This window comes from Narcine bancroftii, chromosome 6 (genome assembly GCF_036971445.1).
Source record: "Narcine bancroftii isolate sNarBan1 chromosome 6, sNarBan1.hap1, whole genome shotgun sequence".
Lineage (NCBI taxonomy): Eukaryota > Metazoa > Chordata > Chondrichthyes > Torpediniformes > Narcinidae > Narcine > Narcine bancroftii.
The window spans coordinates 72,752,123-72,765,656 of record NC_091474.1 but is presented as its reverse complement, the minus strand read 5'-3'; the positions used below and the strand labels follow the sequence as shown (position 1 = coordinate 72,765,656).

Here is a 13,534-nt window from a genome sequence, read left to right as displayed (position 1 = left end):
AATATTCTCTTACACTTAGTAAAAATCACATAAAACTACCTTGCATTTTTCTGGCATGGGTTTAGAAACAGGACTGGTGGTTGGCATCAGTGGATTTTTCTTCTGTCCGAATCTCAACCTAGGGCAAGTGATATGGTAAATAATCCCAAATTTTACAACAAAATGGTACTGTAACATGCATTACAATAACAATTTTACTCCAAATAGGTGATATTTTCAGCTTTATTGGCAGAGTACATACTGAACGCGACATCACATACCACCCTGAGATTCACTTGCTACAGGCGAGGCAGAATTACCACTTGTCAATTACATAGGAACATTGTTCATATGACTTAAAATGGTGCTTTTGAAATTCTCAAACTACTCTCATCCTTAATCAAACGGATGATGAAAATACATGACCAAGAAAACAACATAAAAGGAGAACTAACTATGCAACCATGAGTATTGGATGGGGTTTGTGGGAAAACTTCAAGCCGTCTATTAACCAACAAAACTACACATTTTTCATTCATCTGGACAATTTTATGTTGAATTTCTTTTACTGCAGTGGCATCAAAGACAAGTTTCTGATAGGTAATTTTCCAAAGACAGTTGAGTGGGTTTAATCTTAAATTATGGCCTTGGCTGTTTTCTATGAAGTTAATCAAGAACATGAACATTCTCATCAGAACAACCCGAGGAATGCGCCAACCTATATGTCCAACGTTTAACAAGAAACTTGTGTAAACTTTGCTTGGTTCTTATTTCATTTACTGTTAGTCAACACAAAAACACGTACTTATTGGAAATAACTGCCTGCCTCCCAAGAAGGTTTAAAACTGAAGAAAGTAAAGGCGTTTTTATGCCGGGACTCTGCTTCGAACATGGATAAAAATTTTAAACTTGCATGTTTACGGAACAGCCCTAAAAGGCTGCTCCGACCCTGCTTTTATGTGGAGCAGTGCTTCATCCAGAACTGCTGAGTGAGGGGGGGGGGGGGGGCGACTGCTGCGTTTCCCAGAGCAGTTCTAGCTGTGTGCAGGATTATGGGTAGGGTTGACAACCATTACTCTACTGCATCTTGAGCCGTTGGCACCGATCAGCGGTCCTGAAGGCCAAAGCAGCCCAGTGAGGTGCCGGAGGTTGGAGTGGCCAGCAGGGCTGTCATAGCCCACCCCGGCCACCCCCTAATGGCTCTGCCCTGAAACGTCCTCTGCCGGCTGCCCCTGCCCTGAGGGGGTCATGGAGGGAGAGCGATGAGTGAGTATGATAGAGAAGTAAGACAGGTTGCAGGCTGACATCATCACAATGTCATCAACCTGCCCCTTGCCAGCTGCTTGCAGTGGATGTACCTTTATGCAGCGAGGTGGAGTGCACTGCTCTACCTCTAGCCTTGGAGAGGAATTGGAGTTGCCGCCTTGCAGCCGCTCACAGACCATTTATGAAGGTAAGTTTCCAAAGTGAGGGTGGAGAATCTCCACCTTTACATTCAGATTTGTTGCTTTATAAAAGGGCTTAAAAAGATTGTGGCCCCTGCCATTGTTTTGCTTAACCATTGGAAAAGGTGTGAATTGTTCAAACTTGCAACACCAATTGCACTTAAGGCCCTATTATAAAGCAAAAAATCCCAATGTAACGGCTGAAATTCTCTGCCTTCACTTCGGAAAACTTACCTTCATAAATGGTCCATGAGCGGCAGCAAGGCGGCGACTCCAATCCCTCTCCAAGGCTAGAGGTAGAGCAGTGCACTCCACCTCACTGCAAAAAGGTACATCTGCAGCAAGCGGCTGGTTAGGGGCGGGCTGATGACGCAGTCAGCCTGCAACCCATCACACTTCTCTCTCACCCCTCTCACTCCATGACCTTCTCAGGGCAGGGGCGAGGGAGCCGTTTCAGGGCGGAGCCATCAGGGGTGGACTTTGACAGCTCTGCCACCCACTCCGGCCTCACCGGGCCGCTTTGGCCTTCGTGGCCGCTCCTCGGAGCCAGCAGCTCAATACACGGTAGAGCAATGGCTGTCAACCCTACCCATAATCCCCCACACAGCTAGAACCGTTCTGGGAAATAGAACAGCAACAGCCGCCCCACCTACAGTGGCTCCGGACGACGAACAAAGGTGCCGCTCCATATAAAAGCAGTGCTGGAACAGCCTTTTAGGGCTACTCTATAAGTTTAAACTTTTATCAACATTTGAAGCCAGCCTTGAAGTGGAGGCCCAGCATAAAAACACCTTTTGTGATCCAGATGAAACACGAAACCCACAGATTATTCAGTTTGCAACTATAAATCAGGTACATTTTAAAAAGAATTTAACCATTCCTTGTTCAACCAAGCAGTTTTCCAAAGGTGAAGTGATTGCGCTTGACACAGACTTCACTGGAAACTGCCCACAAAGGGTAGATTTCTCTTTTCTAATGTTGTTTGTGATCATGTATTCACTCAAAAGGATCCCTGGCATCCAGCAACGATACCAAATTGGCCAAGCAGCCAATCAATCAAGAACTCCATTCTACTGGATAACTGCGAAATCTCTTTGAGGAATGCCTTCCCTGAAGAAGTTGTCTTCCTCTCTCTGAAGGTTCTGTGGGATTCTCTCTGCACCCCATCTGTAATCCCTGGTGTTCTTGAGCTCTATGACCATATACTCGGCCTGACTCGCTTATCTCAATCAAGAAGCTTGTTTTAAACATTTCAATGAGCACAAAATGAAACAATGACAAGTGATTAGAGTTAGATACTGATAAAAGAGTTGTCCCAGATTTGGCTCAGACCTGAAACGCTGGTTATGTATCTTTATCTTTACTACATAAAGAACACTGCATGACTGAGTTTCTCCAGCAATTTTGTGTAAACCTTAAAAGCGCTACTGGATGTGTAAGGAAACAAATTCATTGCTGACAATTTACAATTCAGAGCGAAATGAACGAGGTAATTGACAAATTATCTGGCTTCAGTAAAAGTGGCTGCAAAGCTCATCTTCATGCAGAATTTCGACTCTTTCACCTTTTGCTGTCTCAGATACTACCCAACCCACTGCGTTCTTCTTGCTGTTTCTCAGTTAAAAGAAATCTTGTCCTTCCTGATTAGGCCACGGTTTGCAGGATGCTTTTTACAGGTTTGAATCCAGTGCTGTCAGGTGTTTGTAGGTTCTCCCCGTGTCTGCATGGGCTTCCTCTGGGTGTTCCGGTTTCCTCCCACCCTCCCACTTACAGGGATGAAGGTTAATTTGGGTGGAATTGGGGCAACACGGGTTTTAACGGCTGGAATCAGCTTCTAACTGTGCTGCAAATAAAATTTTAAATACCTCAAGCAGCTACTCTCTGATGTCTTTTAAAAAGGCAGGCCAATCACCCCCAATGCAGGGTAACCAAGGGTAGGAAATAAATCATTGATTTTGCTGGCTTCCCAATGTGGCTAAACCAGCTCCCTCTTCATTAAAAAGCTAAACCAGCAACAATAATCATGGTCGTTTCACTTCACCACAGTGTGCAGGAGTTGGCCCAGGTCTTGCAACCTGGATTTGAACCTGACTTGAAACATGCACGGTCACCCTGGTCCTGTTCCTTCCACACGCCAAAGGACTCGCTGGATAAAAGGTTAATTGGCTCCAGTAAATTACCCCGATGCGTGTGGGTTGCAGGAGAATGGAGTGGAAATGCTTGGGGGGTGGGGGGAGAAAGTTGATGGGCATGCGAGAGAGAATAGGTTATGTGGGGGAATGGTCTGAAAGCTGATAATACACTTGACGGGATAAATGACTTCCTTCTGTGTTGTAAGAACAGGTGGAGAAAGATATCTTACTTTGGACTGATGACTGTTCCTGGCGACTCAGTGCTGCTGATCCTGGGTGACACAGCCAAACATCGTTGTCTCGATGCCTTCAATGCTTTCAAAGCCTCCTGAGCCACTCGATTAGCCTCCGCTTCCACCAGCACATAGTCAGGGTTGGACGACTCCATAATGACATCATGCTTCATCACGCTGTGGATTCCTCAATAAACCCAGAAAAGACAGCTCGATTAAATGCCAGTTCTGCAGCAGCTTTCATCTCCACTTCTGCCTAGTCGCTGCACTCCTACTTCTGGCTGCTCTTTAGCTCGCACTCTCATGAACTCAAGATACACAAATAAAGAGCAATAAGGATGGAAAAAATAACATGTATTCTTACAATGCAGATCATGTGACACCAGATTTATAGCCATGCACTCGCTATTTCCTTTCCTGCTCAATTAAATTTAATGAAATCTAATCACAGTGCAGGATAATATCATTACGTCTCTAACAGCGAGCATCTCTGAGCAACCGTTGAAACATGATTTCATGTTAAGGTGTGAATTATAGTCAGCAAATCTAAATAACCAAAATACCTGACTTTTTAAAGAGTTTTTCCAACACGTAATCATCACTCTGTCTGCGGATTTCCTTCTCTTTCTGTTCTTCAGAGTCCCTCTTTTTTATTTTCTGCCTCCTTACCAAGTGTGGAATGAGCTCGCCTTCGAAGTATGCATTCTTGTGCTTTCTGCGCTTGTGTTTCTCTTTATGCCCACAGTCTGAAAGCATGCTGTCTCGGTCACCCTCCGACAGCTGATGTTTTGTTTTAGACTGGTGTTTATGATGTAGTGTGCAACTTTTGCCAGCGTTTGTTTGATTTGGCAATGTTTCTGGACTTAGACGATGATTTTTTCCATCCTCTTCTGAAACAGATTGTCCTAGCACATGGTTGTCATACAGTCCAGCTTTACTGAGGGATGTTGTTTGGATCAAGGTTTTAAATTCAGAATTGCTGTGAGTTGCCTCGTGAAGCAGATCAGTGGGTTCATTTCTGCCACAGCTAATATTCAAGCCATGATCATTTTTACTGAAATTAGTAGGGCATTCAGCACGTCTCATGTCTAGTTGTACCTGAGGAGGAGTTTCAAAATGCTCACAATTATTGGTCTCTATCACTTCACTTTGTGAACCATCAGAAAATTTGTCCAAATGTTTTTTCTGTGAATCACAAGGAAAAGGCAAATGCTGTGGTAAATTAAACCGCTTGACCGAGCCTTGATCTGATGGAACCATTTTCCGTTTCTGTGAAGAAGCAAACGTTCTTCCAGTTTTCCTTGTGTGTGTGGCTGGTACCTGAACATCTGATCCCGTGCCTGGTGGAAAGCAAACAGTGAAATGTTAATTGCAGCATTCGATAGGTGCAGTGCAACCAGCTTATTTCAGTGTGTTTCAAAATAAATTGCTGTAAAATTATGTTTTGTTTTAGAATGGTGTTTATGATGTAGTCTACAACTTTAGCCAGAGAACGAAATATTATTCACCCTTCCTCGTTGACAATTGTTATCCTCTTATATTTGGAGGGTCACAAGGTAGGAAGGGTTTAGTATTTTTTGGTAGGAATTTTTAGAGCGGTACGACATCAAGGGCCAAAGGGCCTGTACTGTGCTGTGATGTTCTATATTTGTTGGAATCACACTCTTTCACTTATCATCTGATTTTTATAGTTCATTCCCTCACAAAAAAGAAATTGTGCCATCGTCTTACCACCTCTGGGTGCAAATTAGCAATACTCAACGCATTAGCCAGCACTATACATGCAAATCCTCAGTGAGTCTGAAAATTTTGGGTTCAAGTCCTACTGTAGAAAGTAGAGCAAAACATAAACCCACTCACGAACTGAGGAGGTGCCGCACTGTCAACAATGTTGTTTTACAGATGAATTATTAAATTGAAGCTTATCTGCCTTGTCAGCTGGATGCAAAGAGCATAGTACACTAATGCTTTCATACTGAATTCGGGCCAATGTTCATCTCTCAACCAGGAGCTAAAAGCCAAGTGTCCATCTATGATCACAATGTTACTTGTGGTAGACTGGTCTATGTACACTGGTTGGCATAGTTCCCATTTTATACTTTACAAGAATTTCACTGACTGTAAGAGTCTTGGGACATCCTGAGGTTGGGAAATTATACAAATGCTGGAGGAGCTGAGTAGGTCTCACAGCATCCAGAGGAGGTAAAGATATATAAGTGACATTTTGGGCCTGAGGGGCTCCAAGGCAAGGGCCCAGGCCCGTTACGTTGGTAATGTATCTTCACTTCCTATGGACACTGTGAGACTGGCTGAGTTTCTCCAGCATTTCAGTAACTTTTTACTACAATTACAGTGTCTGCAGACGTTTGTGTTCAACTTGTATAAATGCAACTTTTTTTTTAAAACTTTGCATCAAAATTTGCAATGCATGCACTTTAATAAGATGAAGGACAGCAAACACAGTGAATTACAATTCTGGTAGTCTGGTCTAAACTGTACTATTTTATTTAACATTAAAGTAGGTAATACCTGCAAAAATTGCACTTGTTTCTGTTCCCTGAGAACCATCTGGGCTGCTTAATGTGAAAAGCTCAGTGAGATCATTTGATTTGAAGAACCGTCTCTGCTTTGGATCCTTCAATACTCGATTACACAGGAATTGTTTGAAAATTTGTCTGCAATTAAACGAGAATGAAAATTTATTAAAGAACCCACTTGCAAAATGATTTACAATTGCCTCTTAATTACTTTCATAATAGATAAGCAAAGTAAAATCACAGGCCTCATTGGTTACGCTGCACTTCAAAGAATTATGTTGGTTTAAAGCATGCTAGCATACACTTAAAAGATTATCACCTCACTTTTTTTTACAACTTGGAAATTTTACTTGTGTGAATTTATTGATTTTTTAAAACATGCTTATCTCCCAATTGCAATATTTATCACAGACAAAAAAAAACATTATTAAATAATTCTCCTGTGAATTTTAATTGTCTTCAGTGCTCACAAAATGCACTCACGTGCCACCAATTTAGTATTATCTATAGAGGAAAATTCCAGCACATGCTCCTTCCCCCAGGGCTTAACGAACCATTGATTCCAAGACTAAGTTTGGTGCAAAGAAGAGAACCCTGTTATAGAGGATTATAGAGAGAAAGAAAACAACATTTGCAGTAGTTATATTTGGTTCAAGATAATGGAAAAGTTTATTTTGAATGTTATTTAGAAAGGAGTTGAGTAAGAAAAGGTTAATTGCAAGAAAACATACAGGTAGCACCTGAAAATAGACAGGTTTATGTCGAAAGAAGATCCTTAGAAAAGCTGCTGGTAAAAACTGATTGGTCTGTACAGGGGGTAAAACCTTTCATGCCTGACTCTTGGTTTAAACAAGATCAAGATGAATGAATAAAAACATTTTCCCAGATGTTTTTAAATTTGTAAAATCAGATAATAGATGTCAAGAAAAAAAAGCCTCTGACCTATTTCTATTTACAGGAGCTCTTGTTGCTGATACCATCATTTGGGATTATTCACAGGGGCCCAATTCTTCCCTTTTTAAATTTAAACATACAGCATGGTAATGCGCAGTGCTGCCCAAATACCCCAACCCCTGAAACGTTGTGGAAGGTGGGTGGAAACCAGAGCACCAGGCAGAAACTCACAATGAGGAGAACGTACAAACTTATTATAGATAGCGGCGGGTTTAAAGCCGGGTCACTGCCCCTGTAACAGCAATGTTACATCATGCCACCCTTTCAGTTGCTGATTTATTTGCCGAGAAATGTTTTGCTCGTGCCCCAGTGTGAAATTAAAATGTTTTTGGTTTTACAATAGATTAAAAAACAAAACCGATCCTCAGATAACTTACTTTATCCATAAAATCAATCGGGAATTTATAGTTTAATGGGATATCACAGACTTGGATTTCCAGTTGTGAACAGACCTGTGATAGATCTTCTCTTCAATCGACCCAGCAGTCAGTAACCTGTAAACCGTAACTTGCTTCTTTTGGCCTATTCTCCACGCACGTTCTCGGGCCTAAAAGAAGGCTGGATTAAATATCATCCCTCATCATGCAAAGTGTTTCAGAATCAAAAGGCAAACAGGCAGAGCACGTGCACGATTTCCCTAAACGGTTGCAGGCCTGAGGTATGCATTTTTATTGGTAAAATTATGAGCCTTTATTGCCAAGAAATTGCCCACAATAGGGCAAAGGTTTATTGTCACATGAAAGCTCAGTAAAAATTTGTTGGAGCCCCACCTGCACAAAGCAGTCATATTTCTTGAATTCCAACAGTTTTTAATTAAGTTTTCTACGAGCTTTATCGTAGCTTTAATTGCAGACAGCTGAAGAAGCATGCTGCATGCATTCATTCAAGCAAATGTGTATCTGAGCATCTTGAAGGCGACACCTAAATACCTTTAACAGCATATATTGAACTGTTTAATGTTAGCACTGGATCAGACATTTCAAAATGTTTCAGATTGCTTCAGTATGTAAACCTAGCACATGCTGTCATAACCTGAACATTAGCAAACTAGAATAAAGAGAACAATTGAAAACACCTGAGAATACAAGGAAATGAAATATACAGACTACAGATTTTCTTTGCTGTTTTTAACACAACAAATTCAACTTGCACTCTTGAACACATAATTGTTTATTTACTAGTTTAAATCCACACACATGGCTTGTGGCTGCAGGTGCTCTGATAGGAAATGAAAAGGGCTCACCTGTGTGTCAGTACTTGGGTTCCAGTCAGGGTCATAGATAATAACTCTGTTTGCTCCAGTCAAGTTAACTCCCAATCCACCAACACGAGTGGTTAGCAGAAAGACAAATATGGAAGAATTCTGTTACACAAAATGTTTTTTTCAACATCACCTTTCAAAATGGAGTGCGTATTCCGCATTACAAACAGCGAGAGTACAAAGCATTGCTGAAACATAAATGCAAGAACTGAAATACTGTATATAGCTTTCACCTCATTGAATTTAGAAATTAGTGGCTGTCTGGATGCTATTGTTGTGGAACCATCCATTCTAAGATAAGAATAGCCTAGGTTTCGTATAAATAACTCCAGGATGTCCAGCATCTAATGCAAAGAAAGGGGGGGGGGGGAAAAATTTAAATGTCTTTATGGAAATACTTTCCAATATGTCATAAGATGAACTCAACATTTTTAACAAAAATTGCTCCAATTGCCATTTAGATTGTCTGGAGAACAATTATATTATTTGCACGAGATATATAAACTGTAATTAAAGCATTGCACTGTCAATTCTGATACAGCGATATAACAAAATACATAGGCCTAACAAATATGCAAGTATTATTTTACAGAACCTATAAAAGATTCGCATGCAATGCACTAAATTCTGGAGGAGATTAGCATTAACCATGGGTACCACTAAACAAAGACTGAATTTTAAAACAGGATAGAAACTACAGGTATGGTGGACACCTTGTACAGTCAGACCCCTGGTATCCGCCACCTACAGGGATCGTGGATGCCGGATATGCGAATTTTATGGTTCCCTGAGACTCATTCTTACAATGCCTAACTAAAACACCTGCATTAAGAATAAACAGATAAGATGCAAAAGTCAGAGCAAATGTAAAGTAATTTTTAAAAGTATTGTCGTCCTTAATTATGTAAAATTCACTTTAATCAGCTAATTCATGTTACTTACAAAATTTAAATTTATATTTGAACCCCGATCGCTGGTGCTGTAACAGCGTTGTGCTAACTGCTACCCTAACCGTGCCACCATCATAATTAACCACCTCCCCAAGTTTACAGATAAACCCTTACTAATATCCTTAGTACTAATAAAGATGAAGACTCTTACTAGGCAGGGATAGGGAGACACTTTGGGAGAGTCGTCCCAGGATGAGTGGCTATTCATCCTGGCCACTGCCATTTTATTCAAACGGCTGCTGCAGGCGGGGCACAACCGGGGCGCTCCACTGGCCAAATGTTTGCTCCCGTCTTCACCAAGGGCTTGGGTGTTGCTTCCGAGAACATTTACTTTTACAATTTTAACCTTATATTTAAATTCTTATTTATTTTAAATTCTATTTATCTCTTTTCTCAATATTTTTTGCTGGTTGCCAGTTACTTGAATTCCAGATACCAGGGATTTTACCGTATTGCTTATGTGGGTACGAACAGGCAACCAGTGGATTTGCTTCGAAGGAGATCACCTAAACATCCTTAAATCTGACCTGTCGTGATTGTGAAAAGAGCAGCACTCGATGCCCTTGCTTGTACCAAAGTTTTAGCAAAGCCTCGACTACAATCATTTTTCCAGAACGCTTCCAATATCCATAATGCTCTTCTTGTGTCAGCTGTTCATCAGGCACACCCTTTAGGATCTTGGGACCACCTGAAAAGAGATCTGGGTGATTGCAGATCTTCCTGAGTGCTATGAGGCCAGGGAATATCTACATGAGATGGAATATGGGGAAGGAGAGAGAAGAAAAACTATTCAGAAGCAGCCCACTTGATCCACTGCTGAAACAGTGACATGTTTGTACAAAGACCCATTGAATTATGAGAGTGGGTGGATGCAGTGTATTTGGACCGTGTGTAAAGGTCAAAAAAGTGTCAAAGCACAGAATGGAATATCTTAGTCCTTTAACAAACAGTTTAAGATTAATTTTTTATCCTCTAACTCAGGGAGTCGTGTTAAGGAAGAGCCTGTCACTGTTTTAGCAGTTACTCCACCCACTCCCTGAATTGGACTCGAACTTCCTTCATGAATATAAAGTAACAACAAACCAGACCTGCAATTCTCTGTTGAGAATCTGATAGACCTCTTTGGAATCTATAAAACTTTGATAGACCTCGCGTTGCTCTTCAGTTAGTCGACAGAACAGCACCTACAAACAAAAAAGATTCCATCAGTTTGCAGATTTCCCCTGAAAGTGTTTCATCTGGATGCTCCAGTTTCCTCACACATACCTTACATGGGGAGGTAGTTTAACTGTCCCCTGTAAACTGTCCCTAGTGTCCGAATCTGGGGGGGATTCTTGAGAACGTGAGGAGTGTGCACAAAAAGGGATTACACAGATGGGTAGTTGACCACCGCCAGTGGGCTGATATTGCCTCAAACCGTGCATCTTGGCGCCTCACAGTTCGGCGGGCAGCAACCTCCTTTGAAGAAGACCGCAGAGCCCACCTCACTGACAAAAGATAAAGGAGGAAAAACCCAACACCCAACCCCAACCAACCAATTTTCCCCTGCAACCGCTGCAACCGTGTCTGCCTGTCCCGCATCGGACTTGTCAGCCACAATCGAGCCTGCAGCTGACGTGGACATTTACCCCCTCCATAAATCTTCGTCCGCGAAGCCAAGCCAAAGAAGTTGATGATCAGCATGTATTTTGGTGGCCAGAGGACCAATTTCTGTGCTATATTTCTCCATGACTCCATTAATGGTATATGAACAGTTTAATGAACTGGCACAAATTCAAACTGTTGAGACAGAGATCATATCCCTGTAATGGAAAAAGATTACCTGCACGATCAGTGCCTTTCAAATGAAATGATCTTGTTCCATTGATCAAACAACTTACTGTCAAGCTACTTAGATCATACTGAATCAAGAAGACTCTCACCTTCTTGACAAGACTCCAACCAGACTATTTCTTTACAATATACAAAACAAGTCAGGTTTACAACAGATAATTCCTTTGTACTTTACTTTTGGCCTCATCTACTAAAATATGTATGAATAAAATACTCATGCTTCATTAAATAGGGTTCCAATCCCTGTAAGGAGCTTGTACATTCTCCCTGTGTCTGTCTGGGTTTCCTCCGGGTGCTCCAGTTTCCTCCCATCCATCAAAATGTACGGGGGCTGCAGTTTGATTGGGTGGAATTGGGCAGCATGGGGTTGTGGGCCAGAAGGGCCTGTTATCGTGCTGTATGTCTAAAATTAAAATACAGAATAGCTTATGGTGCACGTAATTTTATAAGATCCTGATCACTGAGATATATAAATGTCTGTATTAGAAGACGCAGGGCACCCCATACACCACAGAGTGTTTTGCGTGGATATTGCACACTGCAGCCTTGTGTGCAAGTAGTGCAGTGTGCAATAGCTACCCAATGCACACAGGTTACTCAAGTAGGCCTCCTTGATCCCACTTCCCAACACATGACTTTGGAACCAAGAACGAGGGCAGGAAGAGAAAGTGAACATCATCTGCAGCCTCCCCTCTGTCATGCTCCTTCATTCATTCATTGTAGCTGGTCTAACTGTTGGGATTCTCTGCTCAACGTTGTGGGAAACCTTCAGGAAAAAGACTGCAGGAGTTCAGGAAGGCGTCTCTATCACTTTCACAAGGTTGTCGTATTGGTCTTATCAGAAATGGATGTGTCATGCAGAATAGATTAGAAAGAACTACAGTAGTTCCAAATGAGATGGAAATCGATTCACAATATTTCCACTGCATTATCAATCCAGATTTATACATACAAATGTAATGTTAATACCTTAAATAGATATGAAAGATGCAAAGGAGTAAATACCATGGAAATTTTCTTGGCTGAATTGCACAGTAAAGAATTGTTGCCAACTGCATCATGCTCTGTGACACAAGGTTTAATGTGTACAAGGTACATCAAAGGAATCAGCTATGTGTGCAAGTAGGCATGCAAAAACTCACCCACTTAACTCCAAGACTCCGAAAACATGGGGCCACAACAAAAAGACCAAAAAAAATCCATCGCCAAGGGAGTTACTTTCCAATTACAAGATACTTTGCAACTTGTTTTTCTAAGTACACAATCCTCACGCCATACCCCGCCACACCCCACCTCGCTATACCCCACCACGGCCCGTAAACTACAAAGGCTACAAACAAATTAAATCTGTTGGAGCATCAACTTCTGCACCAGACCATGGTTAACAATATGGAGAATTGGTAATCAAGAGGACAAATGGAATGGCGGCTTTCATTGCAACTAGAGGGAGGTTCTCCTGTCACGGTACAGCATACTGTTGAGGCTGCACCAGGAGTAATACATGCAGTTCTGGTCTCCTTACTTGTGAAAGGATGTACTGGCATTGGAGGCAGTAGAGAGGAGGTTCACAGATTCCAGGTGAGGAGAGATCAAGTCACTTGGGACTGTACTTACTGGAGTTCAGAAGAACAACAGAGGATTTTATAGAAAAATATACAATCACAAAAGGAATAGATAAGATAGAAGCAGGAAAGTTGTTTCCACTGGTAGGAGTGGCCAGAACTAGGGAACATGGCCTCAATATTCAGGGAATTAGATTTCAGACAGAAATTATGAGAGCTGCGTATCTGTGGGATTCTCTGCCCAAGGAAGCAGTAGAGGCTCCCTCATTAAAGGTGGGTGCTGGAGACTCATGGCTGTGGGCTTCTGGTGACTGTGGCCAGGGGATTAAGGGTTCCTGATTGTGTAGAAGGTTCAGAGGTGGAACTCAGGCTGCCCTGCCGATGGTTTGGATTAGACCCTGTCTGGTTGTGTAAGCGCTGGAGGTGAACCCATGGCCACTCGGTGACTCTGAGGGTTCTCTCTTTTGGTTCTCTCTCTCTCTGAATGCAAGAGGTGCTTCAGGCAATTTCTGGCAATGGCAGATTTGTCTGCCTGACGGCAGGCAAAAGCAAATTCCGTGTAATATTACATGACAATATACCAAATCTTGAACTGAAAAGTTTTGGGGAAAAAGTGGACAAGTGGAGTTGGGTCCACAGACAAATCAG

The 13,534-nt window shown here is 41.9% G+C and overlaps 1 protein-coding gene across 4 annotated transcripts in view; it reads right to left on the bottom strand.

Annotated features, from left to right (window-relative positions):
* ercc6 (excision repair cross-complementation group 6) overlaps positions 1-13,534 on the bottom strand; it is a 63,201-nt gene that overhangs the window by 7,326 nt on the left and 42,341 nt on the right. For all 4 annotated transcript variants that reach the window (XM_069885321.1, XM_069885320.1, XM_069885319.1 and 1 more), the window contains exons 12-20: positions 10,580-10,675; positions 10,019-10,237; positions 8,775-8,885; positions 8,524-8,643; positions 7,733-7,827; positions 6,319-6,464; positions 4,353-5,129; positions 3,787-3,976; positions 40-118 (exon numbers count right to left, since the gene is read on the bottom strand). In XM_069885321.1, the coding sequence (XP_069741422.1) occupies positions 40-118; positions 3,787-3,976; positions 4,353-5,129; positions 6,319-6,464; positions 7,733-7,827; positions 8,524-8,643; positions 8,775-8,885; positions 10,019-10,237; positions 10,580-10,675 (1,833 nt within the window). The remainder of the gene's footprint in view (positions 1-39; positions 119-3,786; positions 3,977-4,352; positions 5,130-6,318; positions 6,465-7,732; positions 7,828-8,523; positions 8,644-8,774; positions 8,886-10,018; positions 10,238-10,579; positions 10,676-13,534) is intronic.